The sequence below is a fragment of the Diadema antillarum genome, unplaced genomic scaffold (assembly GCF_040938485.1).
Source record: "Diadema antillarum isolate AM-2024a unplaced genomic scaffold, OU_Dant_1.0 seq00000300_RagTag, whole genome shotgun sequence".
NCBI classification, from domain to species: Eukaryota; Metazoa; Echinodermata; class Echinoidea; order Diadematoida; family Diadematidae; genus Diadema; species Diadema antillarum.
In genome coordinates this window covers 1681723-1707508 of record NW_027271323.1, presented here as the reverse complement: position 1 = coordinate 1707508, position 25786 = coordinate 1681723, and the positions used below count along the sequence as shown (strand labels likewise).

The following is a 25786-nucleotide window of genomic DNA, read 5'->3' as shown; positions in this document are numbered from 1 at the left end:
AATCAACCCCTCCCCGGCCACAGAACACCCAAAAAAGCCCGGCCTGGTTAGGGTTAAAACACTTACAATTGTAACAAAATTAAACACTGCTGGTATTTGTAGGACCTTTAATTTCCTTTTAAAATATAGAACAAACAATAACTTAAACGCGTCTTCATCTTTTCGGACGGTACAATTGAATTGTATGAGAAACCCAAAACTGCCGACATAATCTTATTCAGAGTGATGATATAGAGCGATAATGGAAAGAGTAGTGCATTCCCGTTTTAATGAAGTTCTCGAGTAGGCGGTTTTCTTTCTTCAAATTCATTAAATTCTTCCGTCGAGATGCTTTCATTGCAACTGATTTACGTCGATGCAGGGTTTTCTTTCTTATATCAAAATTTATCTGTAACTGAACAGTAATTCATACACAAGACATGCAGATGATGTAACTGATTTTGAACTACAGTAGTGGTGCGTTCATTTTCGACTTTTTGTGACAAAAATCTCAAAATATTTTCATTCCTCTTTGCCCTCCTAGACTCTTTTTTTTTCCACAGTTTTATTTATTAAAGTTACCATTATATTGCCGCCACCTGAACGGTGACAATCAAACAGATAAAAAAGTCGCATCTGTCTTTGAAAAAAAAAAAATGTCAGTAGGGACTTCGGTAGATCTACTCCCTAAATCACACCAGACTACAAGGGTCTCCACATAGGACTGTCTCACCATCTACGGATACTTCAAAGGAACAGGTCCTGCTGTTGCCCGCTGCGTCCTAATGAATTCTTCTTTTCGCCACATTAAAGGTTTTATATTTTGCCCCCAGCTGAAGGGTGACAATTAGACAGAGAAAAAGTCACAATTGTCTTACCAGACCACAAGGGTCTCAACAGAGGACTGTCTTACCATCTACAGACACTTCAAAGGAGCAGGTCCTGCTGTTGCCCGCTGCGTCCTCCGCAGTGCAGCTGACCCTGAGGTCACCTTCATCCATCTCACCCATCTCCTGGTCACATGATACCAGGGGATCTTCCCCGCTGTTGTCGACTGCAGTCACGTTCCAGGTCACGTTGGCGCGCACTTCACCGCGTTCTGGATGGACCGTTTCATCACCGGGGCACGCGATGAAATTTGGAGCTTCGATATCTGGGTGTGTAGTAAGTACATTGGAAGTCTAACTGATACAAGTTTTGAGACGATCAATTTCCAGAATGCAGTATATGAAATAGGGAAAATATGTTTACTTATGTGTGTTGCTGCACGGAGATATGGGAAACAAAGAAATAAAAAAGCAGATATTACAGAGAAATTTTCTATAGGTTTGACAAGTAAAATGGACAGAATGTGTAATAATTTCAATCACTGTAATTAATCATCATGTTTAGAGTGAGGTGTATGCAAATCAAATATCTTGAATGTACGTGTATTGGTAATGAAATTTGTATATCACACGTTGTTTGGGCATTCTAACTGCATACAAGAGCTATCATATTTCAAGTGAATACTCAACTTTATACATGATGGTAATTTATGTATTATTCTCAGTACGGTATCAATCAACAACTTCTACGTCAAATCACGAAATGCAACAACTAGTGTCTAACGTTCAATGTATTCTACAAGTGTGTTGACTTCTGATATAGTGAGTATTTGCCCTATCCGAACAAGTTACCGGGAACAGAGTTTGGCAGTCTGCTTTTGAATGTTAACATTGGAATCAAGATTTTCTCTTCACCTGTGCACGTGACCTGCGAGAGGTCACCTGGTGTCCATTGACCATTCCCCTGACATTCCAACACGGCAAAGTTTGAGGGCTGGAGACGGTAGCCACTCCTGTCACATGACACCACGCACTGCTGACCAAAGACTGGACTGGACATACAGTCTGATGGAATGACCGTCCCGCCCGTTGGAGGTTGGAGCTCATTGCAAGATGTTGCTGATGGTTTGTTGGTGGTGTTGAAATAATGACAACTCCAGTCAATCACAATGAATTGACATTGATTTTACAGATTGAAATTGATCATGTTAAACACCATGTTACCAAAATCCCGCGGCATTTTCTTGTGCATCCATTACGACATTAGCTCATGATTTTATAACATCTGAATTTCTGCAGAACGTGACATCCATAAATTCATCCATCTGTACGAGTCTTGCTTTACAATGCTTACACAATGCAACTCCTGCCCATTGTGCTTGACCATGTATGATTGTCTTTTGTATGTTGAGTTGCAAAAAATCATTTCACGGATCTTTTTATATGATACAAAGTGTAATTTCTATAGATGTTCGTCATTCCTCTGACAATAATTACACCAATGTGGATACATAACATTTATAACGAAAAGCCTAGACTTTCACTTTTGGAAACTCTATGTTTATCAGCGTGAAATCATAAGAAGTTTTACATTTTCCGAGTATGATGATGAATGTGATTCAATTTCTAGTTTAAATACCGACAACAACAGTAATAAAAACAAAGATGATAGTAATAACAGTAATCTTCTTCAAGATCATCAAGATTTATCATCAACATCACCATCATCTGATCAGGGTCGTCTTTGTCCACGGTAACCTTTTTATTGTTACTAGGTCTTGCCAAGGGACGTAGGACATGTGACAAGGTCCAAACTCTGTATCTTCGATTGGAAGTCCCAGGCTTTTTGTTGTAGGTCCATGGTCTTACCTATATGCCGCGGTGTGCCCCCACTACGACAATGAAATTGGCTTAATAAAACAGTGGCAGGGATATTGATTGACAATCTGGGAGTGCATGGTATCTAAACTACCTACCATTACAGGAGAAGTCTTGGCTGGTCCACGTCCCATCTGCCTGACATCTTGGCAAATTGTCCCCCACTCCCTCGTAGCCATAGGGACAGTACAGGATGCACTGGGTGCCGTAGATCTCTGTGTTAGGCGGATCTTGAGTGCATCCCGATCTGATGGCGTTGTTTGGGACCGGATATGCCGGACAAGTTTTCGCTGTGAAGAAACCAAGCGGTCGTTACCACAAATAGTTAAGTCCTGCAGTAGTATAAGCTATATTATATCAATAATCTCTCCTGTTTTAAGTTTTATGGTTGTGTTAAGTTCAACTTTGCAGTTTGGATTGCGTTTAGGTTGGGTTGGCGTATATGCTTCTTTTTATTAAAAATTCTTCACTAAGGTCAGCATATAGTAGGTAATACTCACATTTATTTACGCCGTCTTCAGTACTTGGCAAAGTATCAGAATGACTCTAAAATGTGAATCAATGAATGTCGAATGAATGAGAATAATAATTTTTAAAAATCCAAACCTCACTCAACCACATTGCACTGGCGTTAGTGATTTGCACCAATATGTAACTTTATATTGATATACATACCCAACATTAGTGATCATGTCGCTGATATGCTAAAATGTTTCGAACATCGGCAAATGATTTTTTTTTAAGTGTCAGCAAGACACTAACACAGAGCGAGCGAATTATGCAGGAAAGGTGCTAGTAAGTATGAACAAGTTGGCGGGAATCCCCTCCATGATGACAACATCTCTTTAGAGGTAATCATACGTTCACATGTGGGTTGAGTTCCATCCCAGTACGCCGATCCCTGAGCGTCAGTCAGCTCGCACGTCCGCTGTGTTGGTCCAGAGAGCTCGTAACCCTCATTACAGGTAAACGAACACTGAGTGCCATAAACGAGGTCGCTGCTGCAGTTTACGACGGACCCGTGATGGGGTGTCTGAAGTTGCTGGCATCGCTTGACTGTACGGAGTGAATGTTGAATAGTTGATGGCATATGAACCGTAGCATTCTAAATTAATGTCCTCTTTTTTTTTCCAATGTATATTTACGGTAAGAATGTCAAATGAAATATGAGCCCCCTCGTACATTTCTGTTATGATATTTGATATTCTAGGACTTATCTTGTTCAATTTGTTCTTGTCCTGCCTCAAATCTATATTTTTTACATAATATACGAAAGAATTCCGATGCTGGGGAAATTTTGGTGAAATGTCCCTTTCAACCATAACGAAGAGTCGAAGTGCATGCATTGAGCGTTGAACAAAGCAAAGACTAGTAATTAAAGACGATCGCAAAGCAACTTTTCTGCTTTAAACCACATAATGTTGTTTCTGCCTGCAGGTCCTACCGAAGTTTTAAATATGTCTGTCTCTGTACCAAAAGGGAAAATATAACATTTCATCACACTTAAGACCAAAAGATATTTTCAAAAATTACTCCCGATCATTATCATTTCGATGTTTGTACATGCTTGTACATGAATGTGCATGTGCAATGATGATATAGAAACCAATAAATCAAAATCAAAATCAAAATCAAATCAAATGTATCAAGACTTGATTCGATTCCTTACCTGTTACTCGGACGTAGAGGTCACAGGTTGCTTGATTGTTGGTTGCATCAGAAGCGGCGAATGTTATTCGTGTCGTTCCTTCAGGAAACTTGTTATCGTCTGGCAGGCTTGAAGTCCTGTTTCGATACGATAAGAGCAAAGTTATGACAGATTATTGCTTTTGCTTTTTGTTGACTTTACATACATAGACTGTTGAAGAAGAACGCGTATAACTACGGGAAAAAAAAGGTTTGTATGAGTAATTCCGTAAGAAAGAATACGACTCTGAGAGACCGCCGTACCCGTTTATTAACCATTCTACTTTTCTTGACATAAATGTAAGTGCATGTATCACTATCCCTATAAAAAAACAACAACTTTCAAACACAAAAGGTATATATATATATATATATATTTTTTTTTTTTTGTCGAGACGTTTGATCCAGATGAAGGTTAAGCTATAATATTATTTTCTGCCTCCGAGAATACACTATTTTAAACAGACGTGACAAAATATCCATTTCCTGTTTGAATCGTAGCTTGATGTAAATCTTCAATGGACAAAAATTTTGGAGGATAAATCAAAGGACTTTACAGACAAATTGACTTACAGTTGAACTACACTATCGCCGGAGTTGTCGGTTGCGTTCGGTGTGTTGATATCGATGACGGCTGAAGAGCTCCCTCTATCGGCGTTGTAATCCACGTATAGTGGACATGGCGGATCGAAGACTGGTGGCTGGTTGTCTGTAATAGCAACATGTATGCCACAGATTAAAGAATAAACATTCAAATCAACATCTCCATAGTGCTCAGGAAAAACAAAGAAACAAACAAACAAAAAACAGGCCTCATTGATTATGAAGGTTTCATGCGCAGAACCCATAACTTTAACCCTTTTATTTTGTGTGCTATCGAGTCAGATTACAAAGAATTCATTCTGTAAGAAGATACACAGTCGAGAGGTTGACTTCTGCTGAATAAACGACTCATTGTGAGCTGAACAAAACTTATTTTAGATTCAAATTTAAGTAGAATAAAAAAAAATCAATTTTCATATTCCATACAATGTCATGCTTTTATGTTCCATGTTTGTCTTTTTTTGCTTCTATATTAGGTATAGTCAAAATGAAAAAAATGAGGGTTTGTGTGGACTAATAAAAAAGTGTTGCACTGACATGAATGCTTATAAACTTCAGTATGATGAGAAAAATAAGTTACCCATTAGAAAATTAAAACCGAAAATTAACCTTGTTTATCCAAAACTTGCTAAATGGACAAGGGATCAACTGCCTTATTTTGATATAGGACTTGTACTCTAACCTATTGCTCAAAGTTTAGAGGAAAGAGGGTATTAACTTTAATATTCAAAGCTATTAATTAGGTACTTTTCATGTTTCTTATTTCACTAACCACGACATGTGACGTCTCTGTCGTCGTTCCAGGTCCCAGTCGACAAACAAGTTTTCTGGAAAGGTCCATCGTGTAGGAAGCCCGTATCACATGCATACAAACAGGTGGTCCCATAGGGAACCTGACTAGCCTCGCTACAAGACTCGGGTGATAGTGATCCATCGGTGGGGACGCTCAATGAAGCACATGTTATGGGAACTAAAATAAAAAGGATATGAAAATGCCTGCCTGTATTATGGCTTGCACGGTGTACATCTTGTCAATAGTAAATACTTTAAAGAAAATAACAGGCTGCGTTGTGAAATTTTAGTCTTATCACCGCTTCCGTTTTGTTTTTACTCTCGCTATCTTTTTCTTTCCTCTAATTGATAAAATGCATCATGGCTTATGATACTTCCCACCTACTTTGCACCCTTAATGTTTCTAGCTATTACAATAGTTTGACACCTACAGAGAAAATAACATTGAAAATATTCAAACACCGAGTATAAAGAAATAAAAAACATTAACTATTCACAGATACAATGTGTACCCTTAGACACCAAACCTCACTCTCACAAAAGTATGTCTACTAAACTCAGAAACATTTGCACAATTAAATATGCCGACTTTTCCACTCATTTCAACCGAACACATAAACCAGAATCCAGGTTATTGCCTGTAAGTATTAAGGTATATTCACGATATTTGTTAACTGCAACAGGCCCAACAAATATATTTCAACACCTGAGCATCCAAACTTTTGGAGCGGTCACGTAAACTGAAATAACAAAGATATCAAACCCACCATCGCAGTGAAAGTCATTTCCACTGAACGTGCCATCAGCTTGACAAGCCCTGTAGACAGACCGCTTCCCACTGCTGGCCTGGAAGCCATCATCACACCGGAAGAGACACTCGTCCCCGTACTCGGCGGACCCAGAGGGGCAGTCTGATACGGTGCCATTCGTAACAGGTGGTATCTGGCACTGGACAACTGGTGTGATTGGAAATGAGGAAAGAATTGTACACAATATCTAGCATGTGATGTAAGTATACAAGTAAATAATACAGGGCAGTACCAGACCTTTAAAAAACACAAGTTTGAAAGAATTAGTAAAAATCTATAAGCACACAGAGAAATAATATTATATGAAAATCGAATACTAAATTTGGAAATTTATTAAGTTGGGAAGTTCAAGGATTTTTGCTAAAAAGTTCCCAAGTAGTTGATACGAATATGCAAATGAACTAGCTGCTGATGCCATCATCCAGTAATTTCCAAGTGATATAGTTAGAGAAATGAAAGAAAGAAAAGAAACTATTGATCGAAATAGTCCATTGGAGTCTTTGGCTCAGGTGAGCTAAAACTGCCTGAAAGAATACAGTCAATATGGGGGAACTCACGGTCGCATTGAGGTGTGGTGTCACTCCACGTGCCTACTGTGGTGGTATCATCCGTTCGGTTACATGTCAGAGTAAACGACTCATCGTCCTCGTCGTCTGCCATAGAGAGAAGGTAGCCTTCATCACAGAACACTCGACATTCTGACCCGAACACAGCCCCACCTTGGCATGTACCTTGACCAACAATGAGGGCGACATCTCCATTGGCAGGTGGGTGCAGAGCTAGACATCTTGTAACTGGAAAATTGAATGTTCCACAAAAACAAAAACAAAAACAAACAAACAAACAAACATACAGTAATAAAACAGCATCAGACGTTTAGACTGCAGGGAGTTGGGTCACATAGCAAATTATTATGATATCAGTAAAGTGGAAGATGGAGAAAAAATGCATTTTACTTCTCTTTATCAGCATCGGCATGAGGACAACATCAACATCCACAGTCCTTTTTCCCAACTGTAAAATATATTTTTTACGTATTTTTTGGATATTTTTTGAGTATTTTACTCATAGCTTATTCATATTTTTTAGATACTCTGAAAATAGCATATTTTGGGGGTATTTTTTTTTTAGTCTTCAGATGAGATGAATATTTTTTCTATATTTTTTCATTTTCCCTATAAACGTTCTTGTCAGTTTGTAAAAATACTCTAAAAATAGGATATTTTTGGGATATTCTTGTCAAATTTCAAATACATTTTATATTTTTTCTGTATTTTTTCAGCTTAATTAAACAAATTAATAAAAAAGCATTAAAATATACTTTAGATAAAAAATTTGGTAAAATTGTGGTAAAAGTGAATCCATTTCTATTCACTTCAATTCACTAGTAATATAAGTAATGTAAGTACACTTATCAATTTCAAAATGTTAATCTTGTACATAGTGTAAATACACTTGTTTATAATGTAAATAATTTTCTTGTTGAATTTAAATATTCTTCTTCTGTATTCAAGGGCCAACGTCCACTAGCGTTGCTATTTGTTGGACCCTTTTACCAAATTTGTAAATATGTTTGTACTTTCATATTCATATTGTTGATAAATTTGATTCTATACTTTCATGTCTTGTTTTCCTGTCAATTGTATTATTATTATTGTATCCTCAATGATTGTATAAATTATCTGTGATTGTAAACTTGAACTTAAAATTTGGTAATAAAATCATTCATTCATTCATTCATTCATTCATTCATTCATTCAGTTGGTACAAATTGAAGTCAGTTGACATTTCAACTAGCGAACTATTATGTATAGACCAGGTATGTATAATGCTCTTCTGTGTGTTTTTGTGTGTGTATATATATATATATATATATATATATATATATGTGTGTGTGTGTGTGTATGTGTGTGTGTGTGTGTGTGTGCGTGTGTGTGTGTGTCAATTTGTGCGTAAACAGTTTGTTGACACTTGAAAGCTAAGTACCTGACTGGGCTTGCTTACCAGTTCATTCCAGATTAAAACCCATTAGCCACAATGCCAGTTGATTCCAGTTGGTTTTTACTGGTTTCTTCTGGTCATGCATATTCATAAGCTATTCAAATTCTCTTGGAATGGAAAAAGAAAAATATAGTTCTTATTGTTATTATGATTACAATTAGCTTTGAACTGTGTAAAAAAGTTTACTCAATATTATTCTTGTGTTATTCACAATTTCAACTTGTGTTATGAGGAGGCATTTTTATTGTTCAATATCAGTGTGATGTGTCTGGTATCAACTAGGTATAGGATGTAGATACATAGGTTTCCATAGGCCTAGGCTCTATTAGACTAGCTGTAGGGGTATGATTGTGAAAGGTTAATTTGGATATTGATAATGTCTTCACATATACAGAATATAAATTATGTTCTAGGATACGCTCAAATATCGACGTAACTCAAGAAAATAATATTTATTTTGTCCAAACTCGAACATGTAAAACAAAAATATTTGAAAAATATATTTTTGCAGTAATTTTGTAGTCCCAAATCATAAAGGCATTAAAAATAGCTAGAAAACATATTTTTTACAGTATTTTTTTGCTGTAGCAGCACGACGTAACAAAAAATATATTCAAAAAATATACTTTTAACATACAGTATTCGGCGTTCCAAACCTGTACGAAAAAAAAAAATTCAAAAATATATTTTTGAGGTATTTTTAGCATATTTTTAGCATATTTTTAAATACAAAAATATCGTAAAAATATATTTTTGGGGTGATTTTTGAAATATTTTAAGAATATTTTTGTGGTATTTTTTTTTTCGAGCAGGGATTGCACATTCCCGTACAAAATAATATATTCAAGACGGAAGCAAGAGAAAGTGTGTTGTGAAATAAATATCTAGCTTCATTTTTATGTCTAATGCCACGTTTTATTTCATAAACAATCATTGTAAAAATCCAAGTTCGTCCTTTCAGGATAATGATTAAAAATATTCTACATACCTTTCCTTCTGATAACATGTATTAACAAAGACAGCACTGTAGAATATGATCTTAGCGAGGGTTCATATATATATATATATATATATATATATATATATATAGTTTTGTTACCTTTTTGTATTTTATTTTGTTGAATTAACTGTTGTTCTTTGTTGTTCTGTTGCATGGCCCCCAAGAATAACAGTGTATTAACCACTGATGGGGCTACCCTGGGGAAAGAATACTAAATGAATAAACATATTATAAACTATAAAATTGCTTTTATATTGAAACCATACTAAAGTGAATATTTCCTAGAAAATCATGAAAATTAGGTATTTTATTTTTGAAGTATATTATACAAATGCTGCTTAGCTCAAAATTGTGTAAAGGACCATTGATGAGTTGAATAGAATCGCACTTTTGACAAGAGCTGGTGTACTTATTGTTTCACCATGATTCAATGTCTCACCTCTGACGTCAAGTCCAAAAGAACATGTGGCAGAATTGCCGGCGACATCTGTAGCCTTGTAGACCAGGGTGTGGTCACCTTCCGAGAGAGTGGTAGGAACATTGCCACCATCCACCACCTGGGAATCCACCTGATGCAGGTAAGCTTCGAATTGGAGGTCTCCATCATAGGCCTTCAGAAAAAAACAAACAAACAAACAAACTGCCAATCCTTTTCCTTTGAGATGCATGCATCGTACAGCAGAATTTCATGCTGAACAGCTTTAGATGTTATAACTAAGGCCCGTACATTAAGTTGAGTTTCATGTAGTCTGACGTCTAAATAACCAACTTCATTGAATGTCAGGGGGATGGAATTTTCACCCCACTGCGCGGTGCCGTAATACTACATCAAATTGTTTGCGATCAGGCCTGCACAGATGCTTACTCACTTTAGTTTACATTTTCTTACCTTCATTTTAAATTCATTCATACCACAGTCAATTATTTGACCTGCACGGAAATGACTCTTTCAACACAAAGTCAAGGAGGGAAAACTTACGGCTTCCGCATAAAATCATTAGGGAGCAATCCATGATTCTTTAGTTGAAGATGAAGTGCTTGTAGCGGATACTTGCTAAAGCTTTGAGTACAAAATAAACAGTGAGAGCGTTGCGAATATTGTGGATTTATTGATGTTCCGTTATCTGCCCATAGAAGAGGATGATGTTGCAGTCCAAATTGTCGAGACAAGGACTCGAGATATAGCGCGGAGAAACTTACTGTAACCGGTTCCCATTGATCTCCACTGAAGACTGCTTCCAGCTTGTTGGCACCAGCAACGAGGACCTGATCAGACGGACAGTCCACCGTTGGGGGCGTATTATCTATATTTCAAAGGATTGATATAAGCCAGTCAGTAATGTACAGCTCGTATGTATTGTTGTTGTGCATATTCCCTTTTTGTCAGAGTTGGTTAGGTACTTTATTCGTTTTCAAAGCGAAATGACGTATAAGTTTGCCCGACATTTCAAATTGCGTAGACCTGCAGGGGCATAATTTTCCTGAAGCATTTTGTCAGATATAATTTTGATATAAGATACTGAAATCCCTGCATCTGATTGATTGGGGGCAAATTTGTTACGCATTTTTTGTCGGACTAAATGCGTTATGAAATGCCCCCAGGTATCCAGAAGGTTCCATCGATTAACACATTGTACACATTATATTATTTATTGCCAAATAAATGGTGTCCGGTAGAAAGTACCACTTATAAAAACCACAAGAATAATCATTATAATCACAGATTCCCCAATTACCTCATTAAATCTATTTTTTATTTAAGTCAGTTGGTACAAAATTACCTTTGCTAAGTGGAACTACGGACTAGCTTGTAATCATGACTTCTTGACTGCGTGAAATAGAGCGATTTCAAAATATTCATATAGAAGACTATATCACAAGCAGTAAGAATTGTGCTATGGCAGTAACATAATTGTATGTACGGACGTCATTTGATTAGCTCCCTGTTTTTAGTGGTAGAATACAACACTAAAAATAGGCTATTGAAAAATGAACATGTTTTAGGACGAGACATCTTTCATACGTGAACGAACAGCATATTTCACTCTGTTTACTCTTATGTCTAAGACACAAACACAGAAATAATAGATTGCCATTAAAAATCAAACTCTGTCTGTAATGGTGCTCCCTTCAACAGTGCTGTTTTATTTTCTCTTTTTTTTTTTCCTGTCTTCAAATATCCGATGATTGTTCCAATATCTTTCCTGCTGTTCAAATCCAATGTTTATTAACTTGACGTCTAGCTCGGCATTGTCCATTGACAAAAAAAAACAGAGAGCATGCAAGTTGAGGCAAAATCATGAGATCAAATCACATCAGAGCGTCTGTCACCCCGGGTGCCCGGGTGAGCTTGAAGATAGAAATCATGCAGTCGTTTGTTCGTGTTGACGTACCTTCACAAATCTGATCAATTCCGTCCCACGTCCCATCTTCCAAGCACCTCCTGGTGGCGCTGTTGCGAGGCGTGTAGCCATTGTTGCAAGCCGTCTGGCAACGACTGTTGTACGCCTGCAGGGCTGTGACGTTGACGCTGCTTCCCTCCAGGGTGCACGACGCCACGACCCCGTTCTCTGGCTCGGGAAGTGGAGCACACCTAACAACTTGGGAGTTGAAAATGAAAGATATCACCGTACAAAATTGATATTAATGATTGTATTAAACATACTTTATCTAATGACAAGCTGATGAAAATATCAGAAATTCATTTTGTGATTTCCATCAAGTCTTATTCAGAAATATTCACATTTCTCTAACCAATCAGCATCTGTTGTAACTGGAGTGATTAATCATCCATTTACAATGAGTGTCGTTTTGTATAAGCAAGGCAAGTATAGGGGAAGGGGCAGCCAATGGTAAATGTTTATTCAGGTCACGTGGTACGTCTACCAGTGATGTCTTGCAGCGGCTGTGCGGCTTCGTACAAGTCAATCGTTTTTAATGCATAGTCGCTGCATGTCATGTACGAGACGAATAAACATACTTGTGCTGTTTTAAGTTGTTTTGCGGGCCGATATTAGAAGCTACACAACATTGTATTTGACTATTGTAAATTCAATATCTGTCCGAAATAATGTCTTTTCCTACTTAAGTTATTGAGGATGAGTAAAAAGCGAATTTCTAGAAATGGAAATAGGTTAAAGCACCATAAAAAAAGGAAATGTAAAATTTTAGATTTAATATTTGTATGATTTTTTTTTTTTTTTTTTTGGTCACTTACTTGAGCATGTGATGGTCCCGTTGTCACTCCAGTATCCCTTGTCATCGTCATCAGCCAGACATGTCCTCGTTACCGGCTGCAAAGGTTGGTATCCGACATCACAGTACAGGGTGCACTCAGTACCGTACCTTTCCGACGAGAGTGGACAACCGTTCTTCCCGCCATTTATGGGGCTTGGTAGAGCACTGCCCTCACAGCTGATGACTAAAAGAATAGCAAAGAATGAGAAGGCCGAGGAGAAGTCATTGACCCTGGTTTTCCCGTACTGATGCTTGCTAATCTATTGGCTCTCTCTCTCTTCGACCTCTAAATAGCTGCGACAATCCTTTTCCTGTATTTATTACATTTCTGCAAAAGCAGGAGGCAAAAAATAGAAATTCGTGATGCATGTAGCATATCTCATTATCCTCACATCATCATTCCAAATACAATTTTCCAGACGAGCTTATTATATCCAATCTACATAGACATAAAGAAGTAGATGACTACGTGAACGCTGCGAGAGAATTGTATAGTGTTTGCCATGCCAACCTTCACAAGCAGGAACTCTCGGCAACCACTCCCCTTCCGTCCCACACAGTATAGTGTTGTTGCCACTTATGGTGTACCCTTCATCGCATTGGAACTCGCATATCTCTCCGTATGGCACCTCCTCGTTCAGCGCACAACTCGAACCAGCCACCGCCGACATGCCATACCGGGTCGGTCTGGTACAGGTTTCAACTAATGAACATAGTACGTGGGGCAAAGAAACGAAGTGAAACAAGATGATGACAGATTTTTTTTTTTTTTTTTTTTTTTTTTTTTTACAAGAATCGTATTGATAAACTGTTATTTATTTTTGAAAGCAAAATGTGGTATAGAGACATAGAGAAGCTTTGATCTAACCTGACTTGTACGGGTCTACGGGAACGTGTGCATTGTGTTAAAATTGCCACCTAAACCATTGCGACTACATCCTACATCACTGCAATATCTTCATATTCATAACCACTTTTATCATGGCATCGCATAGCCATGACATAAAGTATACTAAGTATATGAATATTTTATTTCGCAAAAACACTCCCCCGTACAAATCACAAAATAGGACCACACGAACTAAAGAAAAATCTCCAAGTCACTTAATTCCATTACGAGGTCATGTTAGTGTATTATCATCCACTGAGTCAAAGTTTGACCTACCCTCGCAGACGGGGGTTTCCCCCTCCCAAAAGGCGGTCTCGGAGCCCAGCGCAGATGCGCACCTCAAGAATCTGTTGTTAATGGTGTAGCCCACGTCGCACTCGTATGTTACGGTAGATCCGTACATTGGATATGTGAGACTCGTCTCAAATGAACCGTCTGTAAGACTAGGAGCATCTGGACACTCCAGAACTAATGGTAAGGAGATAAAAACACATTGGACGCACAAACATGATGAGAATGGATTTTGTATCATTCAAACAATCTCAATTATGTCTTCACACAATTTGCATAATTATGAATACCATTTTGCCACATTTAAGACCTGTGTGAGTAGTGCAACTTCCAACACTACATAACCGTAGCCTACGGGTGGCACTATTCAATTTGATTTAATTCAATTCAATTCAATTCAATGCAATGCAATGCAATGCAATTCAATTCAATTCAATTCAATTCAAATTGAGCATTGAGTACTAAGCGTTATTGAGCATTTTAATATTGTGATAAGGATCTCTTACTATTCTGCCGTATAAGTGTGTGAGCGAAAAGAAAACGATGTTATTCAACCTCTTCTCTCGGAGTATCGTCAATAAACCTCCTGTTCTGCGCTTACCGATTGATATGCTGGTATAGCAAGTTTGTTTGTTTGTTCGTTTGTTTGTTCGTTTGTTTGTTTGTTTGTTTGTTTGTTTGTTTGTTTTTGTGATGAAGTCATGATAAAATGTATATGAAGTTGTTTCCTGTTTGCCAATTTTTCCATCATATCTTTTACAGTTGAGGAAAAACGTAATACGGCTAACATTCATTTCAATTTTGAGAATTTAAGTTATAACTATAAAAAAAAAAAGATATGAAACTTTTTACAAGCAATTAGAAACAATCATTGACTCATATCAATACATTGTTATTTATTGGGCCTACACAAAAAAAGATAATCAAATGTTATACTCTTATGTATATTTATGATAGGATCGCTTTCAGAGTTTATGGGTGCATCGATATTATAACAAGAGGTACGATCTGGGGTAATATCAAACTGCAAACACAATCAAACATTAATACGTGTTGTAATACATTTGTTTGTTTGTTTTTATTAGGGCAAAATTTGACGTTTATGATTTAAATTACATTGCATCTATTGGATTTTGAGGGTCTTCCAGGAATGAACTTTGCACTATTACGTTGCACTATTATCAATGCCACTAAAGCAAGATGTTGGAATGAAATCATCATAGTTGAAAGTGAGTCGTTTACCTTCGCACGTTGGGGGTGCATTAAGCCACTCCCCCAGCTGAGACGCCTCTCCCTGGCAGATAGTGGTCCTTTCACCAACCAGACGATAACCAATGCTGCAGGAAAAAGTGCAGAAGGAACCCCGCCTTGTGCCGTGGCTGCAACTCGATCGGAGCCCCTCGGATGTTGCGAGATAAGGGCAATAAATGACTGCACGGATTCGAGTACAAAACGCCAAGGGAAATTAATACAATTAGCAAAAAAAAAAAAAAAAAAAAATAGAATGTCAACCGCCACATTTACAAATCACTTTCACTAAAGATTACTGTTAATATATAACATCCGTTGATGAAACGGCTGAAAAGATCAAGAAAAAAAAAAACCCTCTTGGAATATTTTTAGACATTTCCCAAAACGAACCATGACAACTTGCCCAGCCAAAGATGTGCTTACCACAATGTAAGACTGATTTGATTAGATAATAATTATGGCAGCAGCAGATTAATCATGGCAACATCTTGCCCAAAATAATATATATGATCGCTTAGTTGTACCTCTGACCTCAACTTTATTACGTGACTCATATTATTCTACCTAAGATTTGAATCTTTCGGTCTGAGCCTAACACAGAATGACGTCATAAAATCATTTTAGTGAAAGACAAGAAATATATATTTTAGAATGATGTTCAGTGGCGATTATCACATCTACCTTTAAAGTCAGAATTGCTGAGTGCCCCTTATCATGGATTTATCATTACATAGTTAATACACTATTAGATAAAGATGTGTGATGTCTCGATCTGTTTGTTTGTTGTTGTTGGGGGTGTTTTTTTTTTTTTGGACATCTCGGTATTAAAGACAAAATAGGCGTTTTCACATCAGCCCAATGTTTCGAAATAGCGCGCTATTTTCTGACTTGGGAAATTGGAAAATATCTCGAGCTTGGATTTTTATCGGGCTGATGTGAAAACGCCTAATGTTAACACGTTGGCAGACAGTCCGGGGTGTATAGAATACATTACAGTGCACCCTGTTACAACGAACACGTTTATAACGAAATTTAGGCTACTACAAAATAGAAATACATGTTCCAAAATTACCATCTGTATTTCTTTTTATAACCTATTTGTTCGGTTATAACGATATTTCGACATAATGTAAGAAAACTGCCTGTCCAGAGGACTTTGTTATAACGGCAGTTGACTGTACTACCTACCTATGTACCATAATTATTATTGATCAGAACATTTATTGAGGTTTGCTTTAATTGAAATTTTTATCATCGTGTTGCCTTCATCCATTGAAATGACTTTTCTTTGATATTTGAATCATTTAAGGTTCAAACCATTCTATGATGAAAGGTCAATATCATTCACTGATGTGGTTCTTACTCTGAACGATGATTGTAAGGCTGAGTAGAGCCGTATTTCCGGCTTCATCGGTGGCTTCATGTTCCGCAGAGTAGACACCTTGGGGTAAAAAGGTATTTCGGAGGGGCGAGTCGGTGACAGTCACAACGCCACCAGAATTGTCTGAGGCATTCGGCTTTAACCACGTCACAAAAGCCTGAGTAGCGTTGGGTTCGGCATAAAACACCATTGGGTTGGAGGGGCAGCCAGGTTGAGGTTGGCAGTCGTCAAAACTCGGTCCTTCCCCATCTAGTGATTCGTTGGTAATATTTGGGGGAATCAACAAGCAAAAACACAAATAAACACAAAATAAACACAAAAATGGGCATCATGATTATTTTGTGGAAAAACTTGATGCACGGCCATCCGACTGACCATGGACCTCGTTTGCTAGGTCCATGGACTGACTAATAGTATAGGTCCTATGTCCTGGTTTGTCTGACAAAAATGTCTGCCCATTCAAAGGAAAAAAAAAAGAAGATAAAAAGACATGCATGACATCCAAAACACAATGAAGATCAGGAAATACACCCTGGACAATGCAAACAAATGGCTTTAATACATTATGATCACAATGGTTTTTCTTGCAGAATTCTAGCAGAAGTCAAATGAAATGGGGTTCTTCTTGGCGCTTTTGCAATTTGCAGGTGGTCTCTGTATTAAAACATATCTCCAGGAACAGGAGATTAAGCCCTCACACTGAATTTTTTAAATCCCCTTAGCCTTGACACACAGGTATTAACTAGGTTCCCGTAGATAAACATTGACTTAATACCGAACTGCACATAACGAAACTATGAATGGCATAGACGTCCGGATACTCGAACATATTTCCTTAAACCTATTCTTTGTCACATAAATTCATACGAGATAAATTTTCTGTTGATTGGCATATTCGCTTGTATGCCTGAAACCTAAACAAAACACATGACCCGTGGGAAAAATAAAAATCAGTCATCCATGATTATTCACCGGAGAGGACTCTTTTCACAGGTGTATATCACAATACGCCAACAGCAGAGAGGGTGAAGGTACAGTTAATAGATTAAATCGTTATGATACTGATCTATATTCTTAAAGGGATGGCACAGGATTGGTGGAGATGAGAATTGGGCTTTTAAGTTTTTGCGAGATACAAAGAAAACACGTATGAAATAGTAAAGAGCATACCATTTTCAGAGGAATTCAAAGTTTATTTAATGAAAATCGGGTTTGGAATGACTAAAACATCCAAAAACAAAGTCAAATAAAGCAATCGTAATAAAATGTGGGTCCCACACTTAATTAGAGTCGCTCTGTTTTGGATATCTCAGCCATTTCAAAACCAGTTTTCATCAAATAAACGTTGAATTCCTCGTGGAATTACATGCTCTTTCATATTTCATAAGAGGTTTCTCATTATCTCACAAAAAAAAAAAAAATGTTAGAAACCTGAAATTAGGTCCCAACCAAAACTATACGATCCCTTTAAACTCGCATTGATATAACATGTGACCACGAATTTGTTCGAAAATTGGTCTGAAACTCCAACGTATAGATCATTATATCCCCACTATAAAACTGGACATTATGATTTCACAGTTACCTTCACACTTGTAGACAGGAAAGGCAGTCCAGCCCGTCTTAAGACACACCATATCTCTTGGCGAACCGTCTGGAAGTCTGAAGCCAGTGTCGCACACATATGAGCAGACACTTTCGTACTTGTTCTCGTTTGTACAAACCACGTTTCCATTCTCAGGATTTGCCAAGACGCTGCATTCAATTTCTGAATGAATGATAACACAAATGTAACAGATGCAACTCTTCATTTATTTATGAGCCTCAACAAAAAAAAAGAAATAAAACCCCAATATTTGATGCCCCGCCGAAAAATGGGATACACTGATTAAAATGCAAAGCATCTCGAAATTAAGACGTTTTCAGTCATATTATATATAAATTTAGTGAAAGGACTTGTGCAGTTATTTTGTATGCCCTATCATAAATTAACTTTATTGAATAACAGAGATCGATCAACCAGTGAAGTCGCTAATAAACTATTTTTTTATTCTGTTTATTAGAGACTTCATTGATCGTTCGATCTCTGTCCTGTGTAAGAAAACAGGTTTGTTTATTTTTTTTTGTTCGTTGGTTTTTTTTTTTTTTTTTTTTTTTTTTTTTTTTGGGGGGGGGTATTATCCTACTTAGATATCACCTATGTCGAACGTAGTATATCAAACTATGTTAAGTCTTTTAACTGGGTCATTCATTAACGGGTATGTTCACTCTTTTACACTTAAATTTATTCTCCTACAAGATTATGTTAACAATGATTTGATTATCAACAGTACAAATTTTGTTGTACGATCAAATCGTTCATAATCTAGTTTATTCATGGCCACTTTCGATTATCGTGCAATCATTTCTATTCACTTTTGAATACCACAATAAATGCTCGAATATCATGTACATATTACTACGTATTACAGAAAGCACAAGCATGATAAAATCTAGCAGCAAAGATGTTGACATAGATGCATATATCCCCATGTTGGTAGCATGATAATCCTTGGTGGTATTCTGAATTTCATCTTTCATAGTGACTGGAAAAGTTTACATGCTAACAGTCAATTAGAATCATATATGTGACATCTCCTTTCACTTTTTGTCTTTGTTTTCGTAAGCCGAGGCAGTTCTTAGACTGCTTTCATCATCCCACTTGAAAGGCAGTGAGTTACATCCTTGATTCCAAAGATTTTAATTCCCGAATCAACACCTTGTCTTTACCTTTGCATGACGGTAAAGGCCTGTCCCAGTCGACGTACTCCGGGGAAGTGGGAATCTGGATGCATTTTCGCGCGTACTGCTGGTCACTCGCACCACCTACCAGCTCGTAGCCTTCGTAACAGCCGTAGATACATTCCGTCCCGAAGGGTATTCCGTTCGACGTGGAACACGTATGGTAGCCGTTAAGGGGTGGGTTGTGGGCATCACACGTGTCAACTGAGTATAAGGGGAAAAATAATTTATTTTATTTTCCTTGCTGAAGAATTTCTGTCAGGGGCTACTTTATTTCTCTAATTGCCTAAAAACAATTTTGAATGGGAATACACTTTTCACTAGTTTATTGTCCAACATGTTGCCAGGCTTATCAATCGCTGTTTTGTGAGGTATAATATAGAGTCTCGTATCCATGGATGTTTTTGAAAGAAAGGAAAACATAAGGATAAAATAAATTATGTGTGTCCGTGAGAGGGTGTATGTGTGTGAGAGAGAGAATGCGTGTGTGTGAGTGTGTGTGCGTGCGTGTGATGTGAATGTGTACGTCGACTTGCGACCGACAAACATCCGCTTTTCTGTCTAAGTGCGGACTCTATCCGTGTTGCAAAGCCTCATGTATTATTGATTATAACATTAATTGGACAAAAAGTACTTACTTTCGACATTGATGTTCACTCTACAGACGGCTGTGTTTTGAGCAGGAGCACAGTCTCTGGCTGTGTACGTGAACTGCTGCTTCCCGTGACCGAAGCTACTCGGAAGATATGGACTGTAATAACAAGGCAACAGTTGATACTTACAAACTAGTATCTCTTCTTCGGAAACAATCAAAGTGCATTGAACGTTGTCTATTTTAATACATCTATTGCATGCACCCCTGGTGTTGCCCCTCGATCACACAATCGGCATAAATAAAGACATTACAAACACACGTGCAAACAGCCGTATAATACGAGTACATTACTATAATCAAATACACATGTAGTAAGAATTACATAAGTCTCGACGACAACCTTCCTTTTAGTCACCCGTTCCACCAAAGTGATGGCATTTTGAAATTAGTAACCCGAAAAAGCAAATACAGAAAAAGTAAATCATTAGAATAAAGCATCACATTTTAAAAACTTTGATGATAATATGAAGAATGTCAGGTATGAAAGGGGGATTCAATTACCACATACAGTGCTTACTATAGTTGACAAGTAAAGTCTGAAGGCTCGGTCACAAATGCCTTTACGAACTGCTACGAACGCCGTAAGAACGAGTTTTATACCAGATTGTAAGATCTTCTGAAGAAGGCCGTACGAAACCAGTGTTCCTAGACCTTTCTTGAACAGTTCGTAAGTTCTGTTACTGGTCGATGGTCTTGTCCAAGACTTTTTTCCCCATGTCGTACGAAGACCCTTTCTAAGACGGCCGTACGGAAGTCGTAAGAACAACGTATAAGAACCACGCAAGATTTTTGTAGATTTCGTAGTGTTGCGAGACAATTCTAGAAGCCTCAAATTCTTAAGATGATCGTAAGAATCCCATAATTTGTTCACTCTGAGGGCTCTCAAATTGTGCAATTGTTGAGTTTTGGGGAGTATAAAGACAAGTGACACTAAATGTAACATTGACCAGTGTTGACAATATAAAACTTTGAAATAAAAAAATAAATAATCATAAAATTGTCTACGGTAGACCTGTTAATATGCAAAAAACTTGTAAGATCTTCTTTACAACGGACATGAGAATACCGTGACCTGCACTAACGCCTGTCTTTCGCGACCTCAATAAAAAAATGGTATTAAAGATGGCCGTAAGAATGGCTCGACACTAACTTTTTTGTTTGGTGGCCCGATTGGGCCACCAATATCCTAAATTTCAAATTTTTGGTGGCCCGAGAGAAAAATTTGGTGTCCCGAAAAAAAAACAATAAAAAACATTAAAAGTCATTTTTTTTAATGAGTCAAATATTTAAGTTTTATGATAGTAAGAATTAGAAGTTGGACATTGGACATATCTACTAATGAATAAACTTCAACAAACTTGCAACACTCACTCTCAGGCACTCATTCAGTCCTTTTCATCCATCCTTTAAACAAATTTAGCTGCTAATTTCCGGCGCAAAAAGTTACGAATTTATTGACATACTTTTCAAAAAATTTTGGTGGCCCAAGGCGGGCCACCAAATTTGCCCTGTTTTGAAATTTGGTGGCCCGATTTTCATTTTTGGTGGCCCCGGGCCACCGGGCCACCGTTAGTGTCGAAAGTATGACGTAATGAAAGCTGGCATTCTTGAGAGGAAAAAAAACACACACAGACGAACTTTAAGGAAATTGTAACCAAAAATCACTTGTTTCTAAAGAAGTTTTTAAATTGTTTTGAAAATTAAACGGCATTTGTACGAATATCTACGAATCTCAACGAAGTAGTGCATTCATTAACAGGGAGATTCTTACGAACGCGTAGTTCGTACGAATCTTTGTGATGACCGTAGTTTTAGCTGCAAGCTCATAGTAGGTACCCAATTTGTGCAAATGTTCTGTTTTTTGGAGTATACAATTTCGAATTTCAAATTCTTATTCTGTTCATGGTATTCGACGAGGAATCTCTTTCCTCCTCCATTTTTACTTACAGTTGTGTTGTCTCCTTGGCACTTATGTCATTTTGACAGTATCGCTTTTTTGAGACTGCACAAAATATACAAAAACTCGTGAAGATCTTCATACGAATGACTTTAATATGCCTTGGAGATACACGTACGACTATCTTGCGACAAGAACAAAACAAAGAAAACAAACGCAAGATGGCCGTAAGTATGAGGTAATGACAGCTCAAGACATTCTTGCGAAAAATGTACGAACTCTAAGGCCATTATATGAACGAAAATCACTCCGTTTCGAAGGGTCTTGAGAATTGAACGGCATTCATACGAACTTCGTAAGAAGACCGTAAGAAGCTATGCCCCATATCTACAAATCTGTATGAACTCTTCGTTCGTGCGAAACTTTGTGACCGTAACCTATGATATTTAGGCATAAGCATTCTTTTCCATGACAGCACATACTCACGAAATGATTGTGATAAACATAGGAGTATTCCTAGTATTCCTATATTATAGATTGATACATATCCGAAGTAAAATTTGATTTGGCTGAATTTGGCGTAATGTAGACTGAATTTAACTGTCAAGACTTGAGGCAATTGATCAGTCAACGATGGTCGCGGTTAGTTAATGTAGGCATCATTTACTTAGCCGCCTGGATGAAAGCAAAACAAAACAAAACAAAAACAATACGCACAATTACATTTTTTTTTTCGCGGCCAATTCCTGCCTGTAAAACATACCATTTCTTTAAAAATGCATTTCGACATCATATTTTTCTGACTCTGCCCCACTGCTTGCTTCGAGCCTTGCATAATCGTATCATTAAGAAGCTACAGCGTCGTTTGTGATACACTTGTATCTCCATGCAGATTTTACAACCATCGGGAGTATAAAAAAAAATAATCAGATGCTACTTTGCGTTTTACCTGATATTTTCTTTTTACATTTGCAGAAAAGTAAAAGGGATAGTACTGCCCTACTTTGGCAAAAGGAAGCAAGTGACACAAATGCTACAAATGAAGAAAATATGTTTTTGGGTAGGCCCAGCCTTCAACATGGAAATTTGTGATGAGAAGTAATGTCGGCATTCGTACCAGTCATATGGTGATGCATTTATGACAATTTGAAGAATATTGATATTCCCATAGAAACTCATCATTATGTAACTTGCTTCCTTTTGCCAAAGTATTATAGATGTGTAGCAAACATGAAAAATCTGGTAAAAGGAAGCATGTAACAATCATATCATGAGAACGTTACTTGCTTCCCCGGCTTTGTCTAAGTATTATAGATTTGTAGCAAACATAAAAACTTGGCAAAAGGAAGCAGGTGATAATCATTATCATAAGGATGTCACTTGCTTCCTTTTGTCGAAATATTTTAGATTGAGTATAAATGTAAATAATTTGGAAGAAGGAAGTAAGTGACAATCATGTCATGAGGTTGTCACTTGTTTCCTTTTGCCAAAGTATAATTTCAGATTTATAGCAAACATGAAAAATCTGGCAAAAGGAAGCAAGTGACAATTAATTGTCATGAGAATGTTACTTGCTTCCTTTTGCCAAAGTATCATGGATTTGTAGCGAACATAAAAAATTGGCAAAAGGAAGCAAGTGACAATCACATCATAAGGATGTTACTTGCTCCATTTTGCCAAAGTATTTTAGATTGTGTGTAAATATAAATGATTTGGCAGAGGGAAGCAAGTGACAATCATATTATAAGGTTGTTACTTGCTTCCTTTTGCCAATTTTTTTTCATGCAATTTTTTTGCACTTGCTTCCTTTTGCCACCTAAATATATCAGAAATAGGCCAAAATTGTACCTTTTGGATTTTCAGTGAAATAGAGCATGCTTCAAATATGTCAAATCAATAAAAACGTCAACATTCATAAAAAAGTCACTTGCTTCCTTTTGCCAAAGTAGGGCAGAGTACAGTATTGGTGGAGATGAGAATTGGGTTTTTCTCAAGCTTTTTGCGATATACCAAGCGCATGCGCAAACACTTATGAAATAACACAGAGCCTACCATTTTAAGAGGAATTCAAAGTTTATTTGATGAAAATTAGGTTTGGAATGACTGAAACATCCAAAAACAAAGTAAAACTAAGCGTTCGTAATAAAAGGTCGGTCCCACGCTTTATTAGAATCGCTCTGTTTTGGATATCTCAGCCATTTCTAAACCAATTTTCATCAAATAAACGTTTAATTTTTCATGGAATTACATGCTCTTTCATATTTCATAAGAGGTTTATGATTGTCTTACCAAAAAAAAAACTGTTAGAAACCTGAAATTAGGTCTCAACCAAAACTATACGATCCTTTTGATTCCTGAAGATAAACTCTTTTTTTTATATATATATATGGCAACTTCAAAAACATTAGAAACAGTCAGTCTTACTTATAGTGTTTGACGGAGCAGCCTCCCTCGCTGGCCTTAGGATCGTTCCAGAATTTAGCAACAGGTTCTATGGCACGCTTGGTTCCCAAATCGTTCTTGTATGGGTCGCTGTTGCACGACGTGTATGGGGAATTCCATTTTGGGGGTGTCGTGTCTACACCATGACGAGTTGAAAGAGGAAAATTGAAACAACTCAAAATGAAAAAAAAAAGGATGGATTGTGACCACTAACGTTGTCTTTAAAGGGACTGTACAGTACTGGTTGAGGTGGGGATTCATGTTTTGAACATTCCTTAGTGAGATAATGAGAAACCTCTTATGAAATATTAAAGAGCATGTAATTCTAAGAAGGATTCAACGTTTATTTGATGAAAATTGGTTTTCAAATGGCTGAGATATCCACAAAAAAAAGTGATAATAATAAAAGGCGACAGGCCACAACTTTTTTAGGATCTCTTTGTTTCACCTTGTTTTTGGATATCTCAGCCATTCCTAAACCGATTTTCATCAAATAATTGATACCCCTTACAATTGCATGCTCTTTAACGTCTCATAGAGTGGTTTCTGAATATCTCGCAAAACGTTAAATGCTAAATCCTCACCTGGACATGAACTGCACACACCTAATAATCATGACGAAGTATCAAGCTGAGTACTTTCTACAAAAACATTCCGATCAGTATTCATTTATTGTATTACGGTGTCCATCATTATCATGCCATAAACAATGGTTTGGAGAGGGATTACTCCACTGGAGGGAAACCATTTCGAGCTAAAGATATGAAATTAAAGTGCAATCTCTGAAAATGTTGACCAAAATAAGATGTCAGTAAGTCGACCACTGTGTACATGTCTGCTCCATGGACAAAGACTATCACTACCGCATCTCGCTCACATAAGACTAATGGTAAGACATTATTTGTTTGCAAGGGTTTGTTGTGCACATGCCTTCAAAGAAATGAATTGGAATGTATATGATGGTGGCTTTGAATCTCAAAACGCAATAAATATGATAGTCAACAGTTTGCAGCCTCATCGTGGGTTAGATAAACATTCCGAAGCTCTACAAAACTGAGCACTTGGATATTCTTTTTTTTTTTCAATCTTGATTTCGAATTAAAACAAACAAACAAACAAACAAACCTCCATATATGATATCTGGGATCACAAGGCGGGTACCAAAACAATGGCCACGTAGCGACTCCAATCATATATCACTCTGAGTAAGATTTGTGTTTTTCTGTTTGTTTGTTTGTTTGTTTGTTCATTTTCGATCTGAGAAGATGGCTGGATAGCCCATATTCAGCTATGCTAAGCTAGTCTTCCATGGGGTACAGTTGAATGTGAGATAGGACCACTTCACCCTGCCCTTTGCGATGAATGAATGAAGCGGGATCTTTTACGT

At 37.3% G+C, this 25786-nt stretch overlaps 1 protein-coding gene across 1 annotated transcript; it reads right to left on the bottom strand.

Annotated features, from left to right (window-relative positions):
• Positions 1-872: 872 nt before the first annotated feature.
• On the bottom strand, positions 873-25147 carry LOC139730279 (CUB and sushi domain-containing protein 1-like). Its single transcript, XM_071641157.1, has 22 exons — positions 25129-25147; positions 24382-24535; positions 20044-20156; positions 19394-19609; positions 18210-18392; positions 16607-16873; positions 15235-15423; positions 13978-14169; positions 13324-13515; positions 12793-12996; positions 11969-12175; positions 10776-10879; positions 10015-10186; positions 7132-7368; positions 6533-6721; positions 5746-5943; positions 4944-5079; positions 4354-4469; positions 3546-3740; positions 2783-2974; positions 1722-1925; positions 873-1132 (listed from the first exon to the last, which is right to left on the bottom strand). Exons 1-22 carry the CDS (start codon positions 25145-25147, stop codon positions 873-875), a joined length of 3939 nt encoding a protein of 1312 aa, XP_071497258.1.
• Positions 25148-25786: the final 639 nt, after the last annotated feature.

Coding starts and splice junctions, on each gene's coding strand:
- LOC139730279 (XM_071641157.1), bottom strand. Junction 12,176..12,792: donor CGGGACCATCACATGCTCAA/GTAAGTGACCAA, acceptor TCAACTCCCAAG/TTGTTAGGTGTGCTCCACTT. Junction 10,880..11,968: donor AATTGATCAGATTTGTGAAG/GTACGTCAACAC, acceptor TTTGAAATATAG/ATAATACGCCCCCAACGGTG.